The 14277-nt window shown below is 30.2% G+C and overlaps 6 protein-coding genes across 6 annotated transcripts; 2 read left to right on the plus strand and 4 right to left on the minus strand.

Annotated features, from left to right (window-relative positions):
• Positions 1-332: 332 nt before the first annotated feature.
• PPL_10979 (uncharacterized protein) lies at positions 333-888 on the minus strand (the record flags this gene model as incomplete). The annotated part of the gene is made up of 3 exons (XM_020581739.1): positions 333-378; positions 645-813; positions 879-888. 3 exons carry the CDS (start codon positions 886-888, stop codon positions 333-335), a joined length of 225 nt encoding a protein of 74 aa, XP_020427609.1.
• Positions 889-1388: 500 nt separating this feature from the next.
• On the minus strand, positions 1389-1709 carry PPL_10980 (uncharacterized protein; the record flags this gene model as incomplete). The annotated part of the gene is made up of 2 exons (XM_020581740.1): positions 1389-1591; positions 1700-1709. 2 exons carry the CDS (start codon positions 1707-1709, stop codon positions 1389-1391), a joined length of 213 nt encoding a protein of 70 aa, XP_020427610.1.
• Positions 1710-2448: 739 nt separating this feature from the next.
• On the minus strand, positions 2449-6899 carry PPL_10981 (uncharacterized protein; the record flags this gene model as incomplete). The annotated part of the gene is made up of 7 exons (XM_020581741.1): positions 2449-3650; positions 3698-3934; positions 4316-4359; positions 4467-4589; positions 4662-4835; positions 4922-5519; positions 5777-6899. 7 exons carry the CDS (start codon positions 6897-6899, stop codon positions 2449-2451), a joined length of 3501 nt encoding a protein of 1166 aa, XP_020427611.1.
• Positions 6900-7041: 142 nt separating this feature from the next.
• On the plus strand, positions 7042-9829 carry PPL_10982 (uncharacterized protein; the record flags this gene model as incomplete). Its single annotated transcript, XM_020581742.1, has 4 exons — positions 7042-7047; positions 7612-7688; positions 8286-9363; positions 9800-9829. The coding sequence occupies 4 exons, from the start codon at positions 7042-7044 to the stop codon at positions 9827-9829; spliced, it is 1191 nt and encodes a 396-aa protein (XP_020427612.1).
• Positions 9830-9880: 51 nt separating this feature from the next.
• PPL_10983 (uncharacterized protein) lies at positions 9881-10228 on the minus strand (the record flags this gene model as incomplete). The annotated part of the gene is made up of 1 exon (XM_020581743.1): positions 9881-10228. The coding sequence occupies one exon, from the start codon at positions 10226-10228 to the stop codon at positions 9881-9883; it is 348 nt and encodes a 115-aa protein (XP_020427613.1).
• A 536-nt stretch (positions 10229-10764) lies between these two features.
• On the plus strand, positions 10765-14004 carry PPL_10984 (Insulin-degrading enzyme; the record flags this gene model as incomplete). Its single annotated transcript, XM_020581744.1, has 9 exons — positions 10765-11041; positions 11135-11269; positions 11344-11739; positions 11803-12152; positions 12221-12585; positions 12940-13025; positions 13146-13167; positions 13254-13338; positions 13816-14004. The coding sequence occupies 9 exons, from the start codon at positions 10765-10767 to the stop codon at positions 14002-14004; spliced, it is 1905 nt and encodes a 634-aa protein (XP_020427614.1).
• Positions 14005-14277: the final 273 nt, after the last annotated feature.

The following is a 14277-nucleotide window of genomic DNA, read 5'->3' on the forward strand; positions in this document are numbered from 1 at the left end:
TTATCTATATGTTGTAGAATATTTTTATTGATTGAAGATAAATATTTCTACCCCCTTTACTTAATAAACATACAAATAAATTTATATTTTTCCCAAATATACTAAATCCGAAAAATAAAATAAAATAATAATAATTTCCCAAACACACAGATGTTTTATTTCATATTTTCACATAAATCTTATTATATATTCACTGAGAACACCCCACAACTAACCACTTCTAGATAGAGCAGTTATTAAAGAAACAATGAAGTGAAATAAAAAAGAAAAAAGATTAAGACAAAGTTGGTTTTTTGATTGATTATTAATAGAGATTGTTTTGTTTTTTGATTTTATTGACTTCCAAATAGGAATACACGAAGGTTTTTGAAAAGATGTCTAGATTAATATAGTTTTTTTTGAAGCTTTTATAATTTTGTTAATGAGTTAGATGGTTTGTAAAGATTGGCATATTCAAAAATATTAATAAAAAAAAGAAAAGAAATTTATTTGTTTCTTAGACCAAAGATATATTTTTTAAAAAAAAAAATTAAAATTAAAGGATGTTTCACTTTTATTTTTTTTGTTCAGTTAAACAACTAAGTAATGATACAAATAATATTTTTAAACACTAATTAATATTGGAACTATTTTTATATTGAAACATTGGCGGTGACATCAATTGAATTGTAGAAAATGCGGTAGCCAAAGCACCTACAGAAGCAGATAATAGTGTTATTTGGTTGGCTGATTGTGATCCAAATGAACCCTTTCCACCTGAAACTGAACTTGTCATCTTTGATGAGGAGGCACTGAACAATGATGAGATAGCGTCTATTTATTTTAAAAACAATTTTAAGTTTTGTTAGTATTTATTTTTATTTATTTTAACTACATACTGATTAACATTTTTAGAAGTTTAGATATTATTTTAGAATAAAAAATATATTTTTTTTTTTGTATTTGATATGGAATAGATTAATTTCCAAATGATTTTTTATAGTTTATTTTCTAATTTGGATATAAAGTTCTTAAATATGATATCATTATCCATTATTAAAATGGTTTGTTTAAAATTCATATTTACTCAGAAATTTAAGAGAATATTTACTATAACATAGATTTATCTAGTAGATAAAAAGATAGTATTCCAAGAAATTAATTAGAGGAAATATAAAAAATATGGATTCGAATTATAACGATACTGGTATTTTATAAAACATATTGATTTTAATCTATACAGATCTGAATCTTACCAATCAAATAGATACTGAGAAACACAAAACCAACCACCACATCTTTTACCAGATAGATAGAAGTATAAAAAATAGTAAAAAATGAAATTAAATTAAAAAAAAAGATTAAAAAGATTATAATTTATGACTATTACTTAAATTGAAATTTATTTATTATGATTCACTGGTAGAATCACTACCATATGTGATAAAATCCATTGTGGCGAAATTGTTACTATTGGTAATTTTAAAAGATGCTTCGTTGGCAGATAATATTGTTATTTGGTTGGCTGATTGTGATCCAAATGAACCCTTTCCACTTGAGACTGAATTTGTCATCTTTGATGAGGAGGCACTGAACAATGATGAGATAGCGTCTATTTATATTTTTAAAAATGATTTAATATTTTAAAAAATCATATATAATAGTAATTTATATTAGTATTTATATATTATATAGTTTTTTTTTTGTTAAAATAACTTACTGATTAACATTTTTAGAAATTTAGTTTAGATGTTTAGAATAAAATTTATTTATTAAACTTGTATTTGTTTGTTTTTTTTTTGATATGGAATAGATTCTTTTTGAAATCATTATTTATGGATACACCTTGATAAAACATTTAAAAATGGTATCATTACCCATTTGTAAAATGGATTTGTTTGAAATCTAAGTTTACTCTGAAATTAATAAGAATATTTACTATAATATAGATTAATTATCTAGTAGATAAAAAGATAATAATCCATGAAATTAAATCAAGAAATATAATCTAAATACAAAGATTAGAATTATAACTACACTGATATTTATAAAATACTTTGATTTTTAATCTATACAGATCTGAATTTTATCAATCATTTTTATTTATTCAGAAGAATCAAATAAAAAAATATACAATTGATAAAATGTTATCCAAAACACACACGTTTTATCTCACATTTTTCACACACATAAATCTAATCAAACAGACACTGAGTGTTCATTTTAGATAGAGTGGATGAATGATAAATGAAGAGGCACGTGAAAATATATTGGTTTGTAAGTTTTGTTCCAGATCGTACCGTTTTTTTTTTAACAAAAAAACAACAAAGTAAACCAATCAAACAAATTCATTTTTATTATTAGTGAGCAGCAGTTAGAGTTAGAGTTAAAGTTATACGTATATGAGTATAATTGTGTGTATAATGTAATGTTATATATCTCATACATAATGTTTATTATTATATTTCATTATGAAAAAGAAACATCTGATAAATCATCTAAATTGACACCTCCTACCAGTTTGGTTGTTGTTGATGCTGATGTTGTTGGTGGTGAAGTTTTGTTTTTCTTTTTTACAGTGTGAATGATTTGATGAAGAGCTGGAGTGGGTGGAGAGGAATCTACATCATATGCATCATCCTCCTCGGTCTTCTCCACTTTTCTCTTTCCTGTTGTTTTCTCATTGGTTTTGGTTGTTGTTGTTGTTGTTGCAACAGCTGATGTTGATGTCGATGTTGCTGATGGTGTCGATTTCGTATTCCTATTGTTATTATTGTTATTACTTAATTTAGTTGTTGTTGTTGTTGATGATGCTGTCGTTACTTTAGATGATGTTGGTTTATCAATGGTTGCTATTGATTTCTTTTGTTTTTTCAAAGATTTCTCTTCTTCTTCTTCTTTGTCACTTTCACTGTTACTCTCACTCACGCTCTTATTGGCAGTATCGCTTTCGCTTTCACTCTTACCACTTTCACTATCATCGCTCTCAGTCTCTTCTTTCTTCTTGCCTTTAGTAGTTTGTTTCTTTGTTGATTTGGTTGCAGCTGCTGATTTCTTCTTTGTTGTTTTTGTTGCTGGTTTCTTCTTTTTTGTTGTTGTTGTTTTCGTTGTCTTCTTCTTTGTTTGCTTCTTTTTCTTCTCTTTTTCCTCTTCCTCTTCTTCTTCACTCTCACTTTCGCTGCTACTTTTATCACTACTTTCACTACTTTCTCTCTCCTTCATCTCTTTGTCTTTGTCTTCTTTGTTGATTTTGTTGGAAGCAGGGAGTTTGGATGGTGCTTTTGCAGGTGCCATCTTTGTCATTACTCTTGATAGCTTGGCAGTGAGTGGAGGTGAAGGTTGAGAAGTCTCAATCTCTTCGTCAGATGATTCCTCTTTCTCTTTTTCCTCTTCTGCTTCATCCTCTTCTTCTCTCATCCTCTTGTTAACTGAAACGATCTTGTTTGTCTTTGGTGTAATGATATTGAATGATGTTTCGGATTCAGAGTCACCTTCCTGATTGTTGTTGTTGTTGATACTTGAATCCTTTGAATCTTCCTCTTCCTCTTTATCACTCGACTTCTTCTTGTCTTTAATCTCTGTTGTCTTCTTATTATCCTTAACTTCTTCTTCTTCTTCATCTTTTTCCTCGTCTGAATCTTGTTTCTTTTCCTCCATATTATCATCACCATCTTTATCTTTCTTTTTCTTTTCCTTCTCCTTTTCTTCTCCTTTTCACTATCATCTTCCTTCTCTTTCTCTTTCTCTTTATCACTGTCATCTTTCTCCTCTTTCTCTTTTTGTTTTGATTTGGGTGGAATTGGTTTTGGTTCTTTAACAAATCTGTGGTCGTCGTCATCGTCTTTGTTGTCAAAGTGAATACCAGAAACAATCTCCAAACTACTGGAATCTAGCGGAGTGGAAGTAGTTTCGAATCGTCTGATCATAATAACATTACGTTGTTTCTCTTCATCCTCTGTTAAAGAACCTTTGTATTGTTGACATCTAAGTTTGAATATAAGTGATCTTATCTGTCTTCTCTTCTTATGTATATCTGCAATTCTAAACCAATTAGGTTTTTCCAGCTATAACAACAACAATAATAATAATAATTATAATTATTAATAAACAATAAACTAATAATAATAATATCATCATTTATAAACATAATATATTAATAACATCTTACATACAGGATTAAAAAAGTTTGTTTCCGGTGTTTTACAAAACAACTCCATGTAGTGCAATAGGAATACACCGCAATCACTAAAGTTGTTTTGTATAGGTACATGTGGACAGAATGCCTTGAAATTCTCGGCGGTAAACGTTCTCGGTTGGTACTTGGTGTTGTCCTTACCACAACGCTTCTCATTCCACTCCTCTGTTAGATATTTACGTATCCTTTTAAATATGATATTAGAACTAACATAATAACAACAACAACAACAACAATAAAATTAAATTTTTTGATTATTATTATTACTATTATTATCATTACAATACCATACCTATTATCTATCTCTCTTGGTTTCTTATTAAGTGAATCTAAATAGAGCATACATGGTCTCTTTGTAACGCTTGAATCATCCAATTGACCGGGATAGCAAACTATCATTAAACTCCAATGTGCACTTGATTATAAAAAGTTAATAATCAATAAACACGTTTAAACATAAAAAATAAAGGTTTGATTGATACATTACTATTGATTGATTGGTATAAATATAAAATCCTTTTCAAAGATATCTTCTTTGGTCCATTTAATGACTTCCTTGTAGGCATCCTTTGGATCGCTCTTCGATGAGAGTTTCTTATAGAAAAATGAATTGAAAAAGAAAAAAGAATAAGCTTTGTCTGTGAAATTATCATTTATATATCTATTATAGTGTTTAAATTTGTTGGTTAATGATTGATTGATTGTTTGTTTGTTATTTAGTTAATGATTGTTAAGAGAACTACTTACTTGGCATAAAATTCAATTATACTATCGTTTAAGAACTCTCCATCGTTCAATCTGGTTAGATCGTTTCTAATGATTTTAACTTGTCCAACTGGTTTGGTCTCTTCGTGAGAATCCGAGGGTGGATACAGTATCATAATGTCATCTTCATGCACCTGTAGTTTCTCTTTGATCGGTGAGACCGGTGGAAGTGGCGGTGAATTATCATCCTCATAGTCATCGGCATACTTTGCTAGTTTACTGCTACTTGAAGCATTCGATGGTTTCTTCAATGATGACGATGTTGCAGCTGATGAAGACGACTGAAAGAAATCTGATATATTTGTACTTGATGATGATGATGTTGACGATGATGATGATGATGATGATGATCCCGTTGTAGGATAATTCAATCTACTGGGTGAAACAACCGGTTTCTTCAAACCATTGGCACCAGTATGATAGTGATGTTGTTCCAACGACTTTCCCTTGTTTAAAGTCTCAAAGTCCTTGGATGACTTTAATTTATCGTTAATCCTATATTTCGTTAGAAGCGTATGGAACCGACCGATATCTCTTGGATAGTCTTTAAATTTGATTATGATATTCCTTTTTGTTAAACCTATAAAACAAGCAATGTTATTATTATTATTATTGTTGTTATTATATATCATGAATGATGATGATTCATCTTCTACTTACTGTTTGTATTATCTTTATTAGGATATGTGATACAATTTCCACAAATAAGTATCTCTTGTTGTTGTGTTTGAATGTATATGTTGCAGATTTCTTCCATGACGACTTTTTTCTCAATGGTTCCTCCTAAATCCATGTGATGAAAGACAAACTGTGGCGTTTTTGCTAGCAACGACTTACCGGTCTGTGTTGCCATACGTAATTCCACACTGACTGGTTTTGCATTTATTCCGTCAATATTCATATAATTTACTTCCATCTTATCACTATTACTATTACTATTACTATTACTACTATTGCTATTACTTCTATTGTTGTTGTTATTTGATTTAGCTGTTGCTGCCGATGTTGTCGATGTCGAAGTTATTGATTTAATTTGTTGATTTCGATTTGTTGTTGTTGTTGTTGTTGATGTTGTTTTGGTCATTGGTGTTTTAAAATCATCTAAATCTATTGTTTCAGGTACTTGTTGTTTGCCTATATCTTTTGGTTGTTGTCTAGGTGATTGTTTACTTATTACACCTTTTGGTTTATCATTACTATTACTATTATCATTGCTATTATTATTATTATTATTTTTATTGTCATTATAAGGATATCCTTTTTCCTTGTTGTTTGTCATTGTTTTCAATACATCATAGTATTTAACAGTTGACTGAGAGAGACTACCACTTTTACTACTACTATTATTATTACTATTATTATTACTAATACTAGTAGCGGTATTTCCAAATTTTGAAGTGATAGTCGCTCCACCTGCATAGTTCTTATTTGGTTTCTGTACAACGGTTGTATCTCTATCCGTATCATTGCCAACACCACCATAACTGAAGTATGAAGTTTTATTGCTACTACTATTGACGAATCCACCAGCATTAAAATAATCTGGTTTCTTTGTTATATTTGCTTTTGGTTCTATATTACTATTACTATTATTATTATTATTATCATTTGTAAAAGAATCATTATTATTATTGTTGTTGAGATGTGATAACTTCATTTCAATATCTGTTTCAATATCTCTATCTACTGCTGCTTTAGTGGATGTACTACTGTTCGTCGTTGTCGTCTTCTTCTGAGATGTTGATTTGTTGTTTACAGTTGCAGTCAGCTGACTGAGTGCACTAGGTTGACTACTCTCAAACAAATCGTCGTCATCATCAACATCATTGCCTTGTTTATCTATATTATAACTATTACTATTCCTATCTTTATCTTTATCTTTATATTTATGTTTATCTTTATGTTTATCCTTTTCAGGATCTGACTCAACCGAACCCAAAGGATCTGTATCATATATCATCTCTATTACTCTATTCTTTCTTGAATACACAAACAAACAAACAAACAAACAAACAAATAATCAAAACTAAATATTTAAACTAGCCAATGTTCTCCTTCTTCTTCTTCTTTTATAATTGATAATAAAAAAATGATATATATAAATGCTTGTATGTATACATATATTCTGTAATTGATTATATATTTTTTGTTTTGAAAATATCAAAAATTAATTAAATGATTTTGAAAAAAGGAGGGAGTGGTGAATGATTCGATAATAATTATTATTATTTGTTTTCGTCTGTCTGTCTGTCATATATAATCTTATCAATGATAAAAAGATAAGATAAGATATTATAAATTTACCATTTTCCTTGAATTTATTATTAATTTATTTTATTTTATTTTATTTTTTTTTGATCCATCTTAATAATTTATACATCTTTGACAATTAATAATAATAAGATAAAAAGCTTGTTTCTGTCTATCTGGTTGTATTAGTCTACCAATTTTTAGAAGAAATTGAAATCTGTCATGTTTTTTTATCAACCAAAGAGTTAGTTCATAGTTGGTGCAACATTTTTTGTAAGAGGCCAGCCGCAGCTATTTCGTTTGTTAATCGTACACTGATAATAATTAAGATTTTAAAGATTCGAGTTCCAAGAATTTGTTGTCTAGATGAGATACAACCACTGTGTTTACAAACAACTCCAACGTTCCCATTAATTTAACAGTCGACTAACTTCTGTAGTAGATCTATGAATTCTTTAGAATCATCTTCCAATTTAACTCTTACTTCAATCAACTTACAGTATCAAGAATAAATAGATATGATTTTAAGAAATCAGATATATAATATTGTGATATTTTAATAACTACAACAAAACATTCTAGAAAACATTTTAAATATAAGTTTAAAAAATAAATTGTTAATATTATAAATGAAAAGAAAATGTCGGCGATAGCTAACATAACCATCATCATTTGGTAAATCATATAAATAAAATCATGGTTATGAAAACAATATTTTTTAAATGGGCTAATTGTTTTTTTTTTTTTTTGGATATCTACTTTTGTTATTTAAAACTTGATATCAAAAAAAAAAAAAAAAAAAAAAAATTAACAAAAGTAACTATCAAAAACAATTGTTAAAAAAAGTAGAATAGATTTTATTAATTTAATTTTAAACTTTAGTTCTATTGCTTCTTATTTTTTTGTATAAATTTCATTACAAATAATATATTTATGTTTTTGTTTATGCATTTTTAGTCAATTTAGTTAATATGAATAATTGTTCGACTCACAACAGAAAACACAAACTTATTTGCTTTGATTGCAATGTATTAATGTGCTCAACATGCACACCACAGCACACAGGTCATTCATTCGATCATATCGATAATATAAGTGAGATTATCAGGGAAAAGATTACCACCATGGAGATAGATAACAATAATAATAATAATAATAATTATAATAGTATTCACAATAAGATATCATCATTACTTGATATTCAGTCAGCAATGGAATCCACATTTGATTCTTTGAAATCAATGGTCAATGAGTATCAACAAAATCAACAAACAGAAGATGAAATATCGAATAGATTCAAAGAGATACATGAATTCCTTGTTGTTGAAGAGCACAAAATAAAGAGACCGATCATCAACATCAATGAACAATTGGTGAGACACATCGAAAGTCAAACCAATGTCATGAAATCTTTGAATACGATCAGTCAACATTATAAAGCTATCTTTGACAGTGATCATTCGAATTCTCAGTCAAATCAATCACCATCATCTTCCTCTATCTCACCAGATACAACCGACAGATACCAAACGTCAACAATCATAACTTCGATAGCAAAATGTTCAAATCACAATGAATTCATTCAAAGCAATATTGATACACTGTTCTGTTTCAACGATCGGAACAACAACAAAACCAAGATAGATGAATATTCTTTATTGAATCTTTTTGTTGAACACAATAAAACATTGAATTTAAATGATATTCAACACATCCAATCAAAACAATATCAGCTGGTTGTCGATGATAAGCAACTTGAACTGATTAAAAATCAACTTCAATCGACTTTCAAAATGGTAGTCAAAAGTCAACTTCATTCAACAACTCACCCACCCAAACAAACATATATTTTCTCAACGGACACCGACAGCAAACTATCGATGATTAATATCACAAATCGAAACAACATTCATTTCGAACAACAGAATATTGATAGTGACAAAAAAATGTTTTATTTCTACTCTGTTGTTACTGTTGGCAACTATATCTATAGATTTGGCTCTACCGATTATGCAAAATACTCAATCGTCGACCAAACATTGACTGAAATCAAAATGAATGATATTGATTTTGGTATTAGATCGGTTTGTTATGATGGTCAAGATCATATATATATTGCCCCTTGGTCTAGTCCTAGTATCTACAGATTCAACATCAATCAACTAAAATTTGAAGTATATTCAAACTTTTGCAAGTATCCTGTTCTCCCGCATCATTTGCTGTTCCACTTCAAAAACTGTATCTATAGTTTAGTTCCACATATGAAAAAGATTATTAAATTGGATATAAACACAAAAGAAATAAATGAATTACCTCTTCCTTTGAAATACAACAATACAGCAGCATGCACAGATGGCAAAGGCTACATATTTATTCTCTCGAATTTAGGATTTCAACGAATCAACATTGAAACTCTTGAAATCAAAAAATTAGATCATATTACCCTTTACGACAACAATAATTTGGTCTACCATCAGGCAGATGATAAAGATAGCTACATCTACCTACTAGAAGGAAAAGGCAGAAACTATTTATACTCAATCACAGACAACAAATGGGAATCAATCCTGACAGAGGTTATTGTGCCAGCAAACTTTTTCAAAAATAAAGATTTACTATCGATTGGAAAAGTTAAATTAAATTAAAGGAATATTTTTTATCAATTTATTTCAATGATTAAATCTCTACTAATTAAATTAATGGAATTTTGTATTTATCTGGAAGACTTGAGAGAGATAGTGTTTTAAGATGAAGGGAGGTACAAGCAGGTGGCAGTGTAAACATGGTTTCTTCAAAAGTGTTTACATTGTTGAAAAGAATCTCAAGGGCATAGAGTTGGTTATTTGGATCGGTGCTTGTGATTGTATTGGAAACCAATGAGCATGTCTTTGGATCTACAAGTAGACTTTGATTGAATGATCCAAGTTCCACCTGATAAACGCTAACAGGGAATTGTCCAAGGTCAGTGGAACCTACTATCAGAGTCAGGAAAACCTGTTGGAACAACCTGTAGTAATGGATACTTGTAACATTGACCATTTCATAAATAAAAGATTCGTTGGTTAATTGAAAATTCCATAATGTAAACGTTAGTTTTTGACCTTTGTCTACTTGTACAAGGTTGAAGACTTGTCTTTCTCCATTGTAATCTGCGCTAGAATTACCAACTATTTAATAAGACCAGAGTTTTTTATATTATTTATTATGACATGATTTATATGTATTAAATAGACAAACTAGATAATAATAGATGTGTGTTTTGATATTGAATATGCTTAAGTGTAATTTCTTTTAAATGTGTTTTTGTTATAATATAACTATTGCTATTTTTTTGTTACCAGTTTGTTAGATATAATAAATTTCAAATCATCTTATCAATCTCGTATAATATAAATCATGTCATAATAAAAATAACTATAAAAAAGTGATAAACAGGAATACAACTAGTTGCGAAAGTTACATTTGTAAAAAAAATGTTATTCTTTTTTTTTTTTTTTTTGATGATCATCACCCAGGGTTGGGGTAATTTGATTAATCACATATACTAACTTTAATTATATCATCAAAAAAAAACAATGATAATATTACAATCACCTAACGATAGTCGACAACATAAATACTTGAAACTCGATAATGAATTGTCAGTGGTATTAGTATCTGATCCAAATGTCGACCAAGCATCTGCATGCCTATCAGTTGGAGTAGGTTCGCTCTCTAATCCTGATGAATATCTCGGTTTGGCACACTTCCTAGAACATATGCTATTCATGGGCACAGAGAAATACCCAGTCGAGAGTGAATTCATCAACTATGTACTATCGAATGGAGGTTCTTATAATGGTTCAACATCAAGTAAACTATTACTCTATAATTTAGCATAACAAATACATAATTATTAACCACCATCACTCTTTTCTATCTACCTATATCTATCATTTTAAATAGATTCATTAACAACCTATTATTTCTCAGTGAATCAAGCCAATTTTCAACAAGCAATCGATAGATTTTCATCTTTTTTCGTATGTCCTCTATTCACAGAGAGTGGAACAACCAGAGAAATTAATGCTGTAAATTCTGGTACGATATGTGGATAATTAACAATAGATAATAATATAAAATATAATTAACAATTAATAACACAATTACTTTAGAACATAATAATAATCTACAGAATGATGATAGAAGAAGTTATTTTATGCATCTTTTACAATATGAAGGACATCCATTCGGTAGATTTGCAACTGGAAATCTTGATACGCTGAAAGTTGAAGACGGATTGAGAGAAAAGATGTTGGAATTCTATAATAAATACTATTCATCGAATATCATGTATTTGGCAATGGTTGGTCGTGATCCAATCGAAACACTCGAGTCATGGGCAAGACAATATTTCTCAGCCATCAGAAATCTATCGATCTCAAGACCGGCCTTCCCAACACTCTCACTGAACAACCAACCCATAAAAATAACAATGGTACCAGTCAAGAATACAAACAAACTATCTTTATATTGGCCATTATCAGATTCAACCTATTCACATTATAACAGTAAGTCACCAACTATCTACTGTCGACAATATATATATGTAATTAACTTATCTTTGCTTATAGATTATAAAACTAATAATATTGGTATTATAAGTCATATAATTGGTCATGAAAGTAAGGGATCTCTTTACTCTGTATTGCATCGTAAGGGATTTGTATTTTCATTGTCAAGCAGTGTTAGTAACTATAATGAGAGTATCGAGATTGTTTCTATAAAGATGGAACTAACAGAGTCTGGAATGAATAATATCGATGAAATTGTATCACTCGTTTATCAATACCTTGATTTAATCACATCTGATCTACCATCATACATTCACGAAGAGATTAAAATCAAACAGAAAATATCATGGGATAATCTATCAAAAGTCGATCCAAAGAGTTATTCAACTGCTATCTCTAATACACTATCTGTATGTAACAATAACTTAATGATTAAACTATCTAACAAACTAATTTAACTAATCTAATAATTCAATAGAAAGTACCAAATAATCCAGAAGATGTGTTAAAGTATGGTTTCTATTGTGAGGAATATAAACCGGATCATATTACGGGTATTATGAAACAGTTGAAACCAGAATCGATGGTTATGATGGTGTCGTCAAAGAGTTTCGAAGGAAAGACTGAAAGCGTTGAGAAATACTATGGTATCAACTATACAAAGGAATTGATTGGTGCTGACAAGATTGCGCAGTGGAGATCGCTGCCAAAGAATGATGATCTCCACTTGATCGAACCGAATCGTTTCATGCCAAAGGATTTCACTATTAAGTCGGAGCAGCGCGTCGACGATGGCAGTGTAGATGTTCCACAGATGATCTACAATGCCAACGGCGTTAGATTGTATCATGCTGCCGACCACCACTATCACACACCGAAAGCATCGATCTACATCAACTTGGAATCACCGATGTTCGGTAGCTGCTTGACGTTGGTGCATCTCGCCGTATTCAAACGCGCATTGAAAGAGGTGCTCAACGAGCAGATACTCTACTATCTGAGACTGGCTGGCACCAGCATGAAAGTGACACTGCAACTGACCAGCAATCATATGCACTTCTTCGGTTACAACGACAAGCTCTTTGATACCGTACATCGAGTGTTCAAATTCATTAACGAATTCGACATTGACCAGAAATCGTTCGACACCGTCAAAGAGAAGACACGTCTAAGCTTTGTAAACTCAAACTTCCAAAGTGCATATCAAGTCGGTGTACGCGAATCAAACCTATTCAATTCAACAACTTCATTTAGTGTAACCGATAAGATTAATGAATTAACAAGTAACTATATATATAAACTTATTATTAAATAGATATGATAATAACTAACAAACAAAACAATTGTTACAAAATAGAAATAACAAAAGATAGTTTTATTCAATATATTAAACAATATTTTAGATCGATTAACTTTAAGATGCTTGTTAGTGGTAATGTAACAGCGAGTGAATCGATAAAGTTTGTTGAGGAATTCCAGAGTGTATTGCCATTGCGATATCAGTGTTTCAGAGGTGACATTCCAAAGAGTAAGAAAGTATGTTTGGAGAGTGGTGTTGAATACAAGCGTAGAATGCTATCACCCGATCCTGAACAAGTAAACTCTGTATCGGTTACCTCTGTTCAGTGTGGAACGATTAACAGCGGTGATGACAGCAACAGCAAAAACAACTTGAAGAATGTAGCCATTGCAACGCTACTGCAACCAACGCTACACCAATCGTTCTTCAGTCAACTGCGAAGTGAACAACAACTTGGCTACGTCGTCTACATAACACTGGAGTTGACTAGCAATGTCATTCAATTCCGTATGGTCGTACAATCGAACAAGCAGCACTGTGAGTACATTCTGGAGCGTGTCAAACAGTACATCGTTAAACAGCTAGATTCACTACGCGCGCTTGACAGCGATAAATTCGCATCGCTGGTGAGCAGCTGCCAGAACAAGCTACTGGTGAAACCACAGAACATCTATGGATTGTCGAGCTCGCAATGGTCGAACGCCAACAACTACAACGATTTCGAAATCAACAAGAAACTGGTAGAGGAACTTGGTAGACTGCAACAATCAGAGGTAGTCGACTTTTTCCAACAACATTTCGTAGACACCACCACAAGAAAGCTATTCACAACACAACTATACCCTCACTCAATACCTATTCCAAATGAACAATCAACGGAATCATTGAAAATCATTGAAAAAGATGATGATTACATTGAATTTAAAAATCGATCATTATTTTATCCAAATAATCTTTGTTAACAAAACAAATAAACAAACTAACAAAACAAACTAAACTTAAGTTATTTGTGCGATTTAAACACACAAATCAAACTAATAATAAATTAGATATATTAATAAAATCTTGTTTTGTTTTGTTTTTTTTTTTTATAAATGAGTCATCAAATATGGAATGATGATCAATCAATTCCAATTACTTAATTTCATTAAAAAATACAGTTATAAATATATATTTTCCTAAATTAGACATGAATGGTTTGAATGTTCATCATTATTGCTTCTTTGTCAAATCGT

The sequence above is a fragment of the Heterostelium album genome, assembly GCF_000004825.1.
Source record: "Heterostelium album PN500 unplaced genomic scaffold PPL_contig20, whole genome shotgun sequence".
Classification (NCBI taxonomy): Eukaryota; Evosea; class Eumycetozoa; order Acytosteliales; family Acytosteliaceae; genus Heterostelium; species Heterostelium album.